This window comes from Phycodurus eques, chromosome 19 (genome assembly GCF_024500275.1).
Source record: "Phycodurus eques isolate BA_2022a chromosome 19, UOR_Pequ_1.1, whole genome shotgun sequence".
NCBI lineage: Eukaryota > Metazoa > Chordata > Actinopteri > Syngnathiformes > Syngnathidae > Phycodurus > Phycodurus eques.
In genome coordinates, this window is record NC_084543.1 from 6,357,014 (window position 1) to 6,365,685 (window position 8,672).

An 8,672-nucleotide genomic window follows, 5' to 3' on the forward strand; every position below is an offset into this window, starting at 1 on the left:
GCACGGTATCCATGGATTGCTATGATATGCGGTTATGTATTAACACGTCCCAGTGTGATTTGTATTCATTGGGTCGAATTCATGCAAATATTCCACTGCGTATGTTGGATTTTGCAGTGGATGCTGTGTGCATCTTGCTGCGGAGAGAGTCAGTCAAGCCTGAGAGGCCAGCGTGCGTTTCATGCAAAGACGCCGTGACGTCAGCGACTTGATTTTTTTTTTTTTTTTTTTTTTTTTTAAGCTGTTGTGAGTGTGTGCCGAGAGTCAGTCCAAGTCGTCGGAGCCGCGCGCGTCCTCCTCCCCACCGGTGCGTCATGACCGTGGCCGAGAGCGGGACTCTCGGAGGAGGCCGGTTTCCCCCTCCACATGGGAAGTTTGGACGCGCATCATCACGGGAGACGGAATGCGATCTTTTCCGAGCTTTGAAGACATTAGACAAGATTAATTGAAAAAAAAAAAAAAGATGCACTCTTGGTATCCACGGAGAGATGGCATGTGCGCTCCTGCTCCATCGCCGGCTTACAAAAACATCAGTGTGCTTGTTGTCCTTGTTTCTTTCCTACGTGGGCTACTGCACTTTATTCCACGCGGAGCCCCTCGTGCTGCCTCCCTCGGGAGATCCGGCTCCGAGCTGCGGTCGGCGGCCGCCGGCCGCTGGAGCCTGCGCGTCTCCTCCCCCGTCGGCTGTGGAGGCATCCCGGGGGAAGGCTGCCGAGGGGCCGCCACCGGCCGCGCTCCTCGCCAGCACGCCGAAGTTCGGGAATAAGAAGTTGCCCAATGCCATCATAGTTGGCGTGAAGAAGGGCGGAACCAGGGCTGTTCTGGAGTTCATACGGATCCATCCGGACGTGAGAGCTGCTGGGACCGAGACGCACTTCTTTGATAGGCACTATGACAGAGGGCTCGAGTGGTACCGGTAAGGTCACACGACCTCGGGGAGGGGGCTGGACACTTCATTAGGTACACCGGTACACTCCAAAAACTCCAACAGGAGTTCTGCTTTCGCAATATTATTATTATTATTATTTATTTATTTTAGCAATGAAGTGTGTGACTGTTCTATTATCTTACGAAGGGATAAAATATTGGACACATCTGTCAGTATGATGCAGTGTAGTTGGAAAGCATATTAAAAAAGCATTATTAGTTTAAAACCTCTCTGACTAATCAAGCAGATTTCTTGCATTAGATTTTAAGATTGCACAGGTGTATATAATGACGTTTCGAATATGTGGTAAAATGGTAAACCTTTATTGAGTTCGGCCACATATTTTACGTTCGAAAAAAAAAAAGTGGAACTAGATATGAATTATCTACCTTCTACCATCCAGTGGAAGAGCATTTAATTGTTCTGCTGGTCACTATACATCACTAGCAAAGATACATTATCTGTAATAAATCAATAATTTCCAGACCAATTAAGAGAAATTTGATAGTTTACCGCGGTGCACCTGACGATCTCTCCCAGCACACTGGCTGTAATGCATGCAACATAAAATATACATGCAGTAAATGTTGCTTCTAGCATTAAAATGAGTACATTAAAATGTTAGATAGATTTTCTTCTACCCATGAGAGAGCTACTTTGAATCCATTCTTTTTTTTTTAAGGAGAAGCCAAGACTAGTTTTAATGTCCTGCCGCTATTTCAGATAATTAAACCACTTGTCAGCCGTCGTCCACGAACTCGCACTTTTCCCTTCCTCCGCGAAAGAAGTTGGACTGTGTTGGTTATTGATCCCAAACTGCGACATAGAGGGCCTTTAACAAAGTGCGGCCTCATTAAACGGCTACATTTGTCGAAAGCCTGTCAGACACTTCATTAAGCATCCCCACACGATCCATAGTGAGAGCTGATACAAAATGTATCTTACTTGTAAAGGCAGGATTCTTGTATTGCAAAGAGGCAATGTGAAACTTTCATCCATTTGAATCACTTTAAATTAAGACCGAGAACATTACACATACATTCGTTCATTCTTGTTAATGATTTGCCGTCGAGCAGTATAGTTCGTATGAAATCATTGCAGAAGAAAACCTCCCCACTGCAGTAATTGGCTGTCGGGCATTGTGATTGTCAGCCGCCAGAAAAGGTCGAATGCCAACACGCAGACTTGTGAGGTTCGTGGGCCTTCATAAATGTACGCTTGCTCCTGATGAGTAAAGGTCAAACTATGGATCTGGACAGCCGTTTATTGACCAGTGGAGCTGCGTGCAAGTGTTGTCTCAAACAAGCAAAAAGATGAAGCTAACGATCCCTGAAAGTTGCCAAAGAGTAACAGAAGTCAGAGGGCTGTAGTGCAAGAATCCAAAATAAGAGACGCATCACAAATCTGCCTTTATAAATATAGTGCTGTGTTTTTGTACAGAGCTGTATTACTTTAGAATAAGTCTAATATTGTGATTGTAGTCTGCAGTACTGCACTGTTCCGAATATTTTGCCTATCTCAGTTCGCCAAATACTGTAATAAGGTACCCAAAATATTAGAAACAGCTATTGGTGCTGTTCTACACCATTGTAAAGTACAATAAATAAGTTGAAATACAACCGAAACATTAAGAAGATCGGGATGGGCGTAACAGATTCAGAAAAATTTTATGACTTTTATTTAATTTATTTTTAAACACAGTTAAGCTAACACATGTTATATGTTAAAGGTAAAATGGATCGATTTTTCATCACTACCAGAAAATTAAGATCAAAATTTTATCATGAGGATTTATATACAGAATCACCACGATATGTTCAAATTGTCCGTGATTTGAAATTCACAAAGCATTTTCAGTTACTTTCAATTTTTATTTCAGTAGGGCCTCTACATGTTACATAAGGTAAATAGTAGCCCAAAATGTAAGTGTTCATGTAGAAAAAAAATTTAATTTAATATAGTGTCCTATAATGTTTAAAAGTTGTCTTACAATATAGCAACAAGAACTACCACGACAATACAGTAAATATCCCAAATATTAGCAGTTCACTATTCACATTTCTTTATTTTAATTAGACAAGATGCAGCCGAAGCCCTGTCTAAATAGGAAAGTACGGTGATTGGTGTCAAGGAAGTATATTGAAGTGATACATGTTGACTGAGAGAGAAGCCTTGTATGTCGAGGAGGAGTTAAGTTTAGTAGTTAGCGGAAGTTATGATGAGTCTAATGCCACATGTGCATGAACATACGCACTTCTGGTGCATTTAGTTCAAAATCAAATCTGTAAGCTATTTATTTTTAGGGTAGTGTTGTAAGATGAGTTTCATGAGATATAAAACTGTTTTGGGATCATAGTTTGTGGTATACTGTATTTATGGTTTAAACTATTAACAAGAGCAATTCTAAAGTTGGGACTGCGTCAATGACTCGTGTTTTTTCGTGATTTGCGGAAAGGCTATTAACCCTATTAACTGTACACATAATGGATTTGATGGACAGGTTTCGGCCATTTTAGAGGATTTGGGTCGTGTACCTACCGATGTCGAGACTACAGTGTCCTACTTTGTAGACTTGTCAGCATATCAGTCACCTGCTACTGGATGTGTTGTGTGTGCCTTCATGGTGATTTATTGCTCTTGAAGTGTGCTACACGGTGGAGCTATGTGCGACACAATTCTCTCGTGACAAGTGAAAGCGCTCGCGCTTTGCTTCAGCGTCTTCATTTGCATCAAGAAACTAGGTTTATGGCCAAAAGGAGCTTCTCGCTGGCAAGGATTTCGGGTCTTTTTCCAGAGGTGGGCAAGGTTCTTACACGCTCTACTTGCATCAGCATAAGTACAGACTGTTGTGTTTAAAAAAAAAAAAAAAAAAAAAAAAAAAAAGGTAAATATAGAAGTACTAATTTAAATTCTGTTCTGAAGTGAAAGAAAAAAAAAAGGTCAAACATAGAAATTATTTTAATTACAGTCAATTACTGTAGATACAATATCCATTTTGATAATGGCGGATAGAAATAAAACGTTCATTGCACCACATTTAAAGGGAATGAGAGGAGCCACTTTGATTGATGGCGAATTAAGTCAGCTGTGTCCACACCCACAACGGCTTAGACATCGGCGCATCACATGTGCCCAAGTGCGCTGATCTACGCATTTGTTTGTTTGTTTGTTTGTTTGTTTGTTTGTTCAGATTAGACGGGAGAATTTTGGAATCGAATAAGGCCAAGGATGGGGGATATCTTGCTTCTCCGAATCATTTTCAGTTGTCATTACTGCCCCCGGGTTTAAGTTCCACCTTGCTGCTGCTGTCCCTGTTTTTTTTTTTCGGGCTTATAGCGAGATCTCAATCAGTCAAGATCTCAATTGTTGTGGGGGACTTGACCGCTTCTCTCTATTATGCCTTTTTTTTTTTTTTTACATCGCATCATCATCCATGGAGGTTGAAAAATGTAACCAGCCTATTCTGACAGAATTGGGAGTAGAAAGTGCAGATATCTGTGTTCAAATGTAGCTTGTAAAAATATAAAGTTGCCAGGAAAAGAAATACACGGAGTAAAATACAGCTACCTGAAACATTTACTTAAGTACAGTACAAGTAATGAAGATTTGTCCTACTTCGTTACTTTCCACCACTGGTGTTTTTGCCCCTCACTTGCATTTCTCTAATGTTCCCATTTTCCTTCATGCAAAGGACATTGTGTCCTCTGTGTTTGAGTTGCCTAGCTTGAACAGATTTCAAAAGGGCTGCGCCCCCCCCCCCCCCCCAAGAAAGAGCGTCAAATAAATAATTTAAGTGGATGTAAACAAAAAGACTTCACTATGCTTTTATATTTCCTTCAGAGGTTTGATGCCAAGGACTCTTGAAGGCCAAATCACCATGGAGAAGACTCCGAGCTACTTTGTGACAAGAGAGACGCCACACAGAATCGCCGCCATGTCCCGAGACACCAAGCTCATCGTGGTGGTACGAGACCCGGTCACCCGAGCCATATCAGATTACACCCAGACTTTATCCAAATCTCCCGACTTGCCAAGCTTCCAGGAACTAGCCTTCCAGAACCAGAGCTCGGGCCTGGTGGACACATCCTGGAACGCCATCCGTATCGGCCTGTACGTCGTTCACCTCGAAAACTGGCTACGCTACTTCCCTCTGGCTCAGATCCACTTTGTCAGCGGCGAGCGCCTCATTACTGACCCGGCAGGCGAGCTGGCTCGGGTGCAGGACTTCCTGGGACTCAAGCGCATCGTCACGGACAAGCACTTCTACTTTAACCGCACCAAAGGCTTCCCGTGTCTCAAGAAACCGGAGAGCAGCGGTTCACCTCGCTGCCTGGGAAAGTCCAAGGGCCGGACTCACGTGCAGATCGACCGGGACGCCATTGAGCAGCTGCGAGACTTCTACAGACCCTTTAATGTCAAGTTCTATGAGACGGTGGGTCATGATTTCAAGTGGGAGTAGAGATTTAGGATTTAGTGTATTTTTAAAAGAGAGATTGACAAATTCCGAGGATGAATACAGCAAATCCAGTACACTCCACTGGAGTAAAGCCATTGAGCAGCGATATGAGATGAGCAGGCATCACCTCAACTTTACCATTTATCTTCCTTTACATTCATGCAGACTCGATATATCAAAAAGCAAATCAAAAGGGTACTCTGGAAAGAAAGACTTTGAAAACTTTCAAGGAAGAGTTGGATTCCTAGGTCTGTAGTGAGGTATAAAGTAGAAGCACTTTGTAGCATTTTCTTCGGTTTCATCAGATTTTTATGTAAAAGGGATAGTTATAATAATCAATTCATTTGTTAAGAATTTGGTCGACTGCGCACTATTTTTGGTGCGACTTGCAGAGGCGCTGTTGATTCAAACTCCACTAATTTGCTTAAAGATGAGCACATTAAGAAAGTATTTCTTCCATCTCAATCAAATTGAAAACAAAAGTCAATCGACTCACTGATTAATTTTCTCCAGTCAAATGCTACAATGTCAAAGGTTTCTTTTGTCATCCCAGGTTTGTCCAACTGGATAACATATTTACGAAGTTCTAGCCTCGTGTGGAAACCCAACTACTATTCCCCTTAGTTCGAGGCATGCCCCAAACCAAGAATGGTATCGCAGTTTTGGGATGCAAAACGACGGTCGTTAAGCCTCTGACCGTCAATGGCAGTGGTTCTGGTGAAGTCATCCTTGTTCATAATCCATTCAGTTGTAAGCATAGTGTGACTGACACCTGAAGGGCATTTGGAAGAATTTTGGTGATAAATGACATTCGATTGATCCATTCATTGCAACACAAAATAATAATAATTAAAAAAAAAAAAAAACAGCTACCACCAGGCTTCAGAAGCAGACTAGTATGATTGGTACCTCACTGTGGGGGTACAGAAATGAGGGAAGTTATATTTTTGGAAAAACAATAAAATGCATCCCAAACTGAAGTGAATCAAACCATAACAGTTGGTGGAAACAAGGCTTTATCATAATCTTGTATATGTATCTTGTCATTGTCAAGATTGTTTTGAAGACAATGTTAGCAAGTACTATTGATAATAATCATATTACCATTAATGGCAAGGGGTTGTGCTAAGATGAAATTTCACTGGCTATCATACAAATTACACATGAGAATAGGCACCGAAACAAAATCGAAAAATCCATGTTTGTGTTAAATTGCTGCTTCTTTTAAGATCATCATTAACTTCATCAGTACATTGAAGAGTTCAGTCTACTCTCGTCTTTGCTTGCTCTTTGTCTTTCATTTCTGTAAAAGAAATCCTTCAAGGTGAGAAATGGCAATCATGAATAAAAATGTTAACCTCCAAAATGTGGTCAACATCCTGCTATGCTCACATTTGGTGTCATTAAATACGCACACAAGTGGATTCTTGGCATATGAAATGAAAAGGTATCTTTGGCGGGGCGTCGTAATCGCCAAGGCTTTGCTGTGGGTGGCGGTGATATGATCGGCGGATGAGTGGGTGTGAGGAATTTCAATCACTGTGCAAAGACAAAGGAGGAAGCACCTTACCGTTGCAGGTTATCAAATAGACTGGGAGACTGCGGGTTACATGATTGCAGAGAAAAGTTTGGATTTGGCCTCCTGCGCTGCATACTAAAGAATGAACGTAAGAGACCGGGTGATCTGTTACCACAAAAGCAACTATATCACTGTATTCCTTATCATTTTTTTGGAGCGGGGTGCAGTGAAGTATTGCACCCTAGGATATTCTGCTAAGAGTATATTTTTCATGTTCTTATTGGAATGGTTAAAGGAGAAGTTGAGTCTTCTAATTTTAGCTGTAAGTATTTGAGTATCTTTTAAATAATGACTTTGTAGTTTAATGACTTTGTTGCTGAGAATCGAACCCCAAACCTAAGAACTGTGTGGTAGCAGTGATGCCAGTCACACGTAACTGTGTAAAAAAAAAAAAAATATATATATATATATATATATATATATATATGTATAGAAAAAAATATATATATATACTTATTGGAGTAATCTAGTACAAGTAATCTAATACAATACGATGTCTAGATATGTAGTCAGATCAAAATTACTTGTGTGCCACTGCGAGTGACGATTGAGGCTATGATGAATCGCACAAGGCAAACGAGTGCTCTTTAGGGTGGCTCAAGAAGAGGCTTAAATGAGCAACAGCAACTTAAAACAACTGGTAAGATACTGTATTAGTAAACCTGCAAATTAACGAACATGACAGAGAGGCGATTGTTTATCATACAACCCACAGTCAGGTTTTCATGTCAAGTCCGCACTACCGTAAGTAGCTAATTTAATGGCGCTGTATATGTTATTGGTTCATGTTGATGTCATTCTGTAACTTGTGTGTAGTGTTTTGCCAGTTAAGCTAATGTTCATAGTGTGGATAAGTGATTATACTGCATGCCACTCTTCAGCTGCTGAAACTAACAAATGAAGTAACTTGCAATCGAACTCTTACTTTTAAAATCAAGTACTCAGTTAAGTACCTGAGGCAACACCGGTGGAAGACGTGGTAACCACTAGTCCACGATGCTGCCTGGACCGATGTTTTACAAATTAATTGTACGCCGATCCAGTCAAGAAGTAAAAGAGTATGTAATATGTCTTGCTGAAGAAATCCATACATTTTCTACAGCCTTTCTAGTGTTCAGGGAGCTTTTCAGGCAAAAGTACTATTCACCAATCAATAAATCACAGAGCACATATCGAGACAGACAACCGTTCACCCTCATATTTACACTGTCACTGTGTGGGAACTGAATTCACGCTGCTGCACAAAAGTCAGGCAAATGAACCATTACACGATCAGAACACAGAAAATTGAAAACCAGGAATAAAAAAGGCTTCATTTTTGTCTTTTTTTTTCCTTATTAAAAGAGAAGTCTGGGTCAGTTCAGGTAAAATTTGTAGCTACAGCCACAGCGATGCTTTTGTGTTCTTGGGGTATCATTGTTTTAAAAACTTGCGGCTTCGAATTTGGACACAGATTGGTCGATACAACCACAATTACATCAACTGGACAGCTCAGCGTCTAAACTACTATCACCCTGTGACACCTCAGGAAGCATACATCCATTTTAAACTGGTGATTAGTGATTTTACACAAAAGCAAAATAATGCTTGCATCCGTGATTCCATATTAAGTGCAAAAAAACTACTAGGCTGCTTTTACAACAGATGAGCAGGCCTCTAAATTATGTCAATTTATGCTAATGAACTACTTGAATCTTTCCTAAATGCAA

At 40.8% G+C, this 8,672-nt stretch overlaps 1 protein-coding gene across 1 annotated transcript; it reads left to right on the forward strand.

The window, feature by feature from the left end:
• Positions 1-349: 349 nt before the first annotated feature.
• Positions 350-6,715, forward strand: LOC133417921 (heparan sulfate glucosamine 3-O-sulfotransferase 2-like). Its single transcript, XM_061706149.1, has 2 exons — positions 350-916; positions 4,769-6,715. The coding sequence occupies exons 1-2, from the start codon at positions 489-491 to the stop codon at positions 5,385-5,387; spliced, it is 1,047 nt and encodes a 348-aa protein (XP_061562133.1). The 5' UTR covers positions 350-488; the 3' UTR covers positions 5,388-6,715.
• Positions 6,716-8,672: the final 1,957 nt, after the last annotated feature.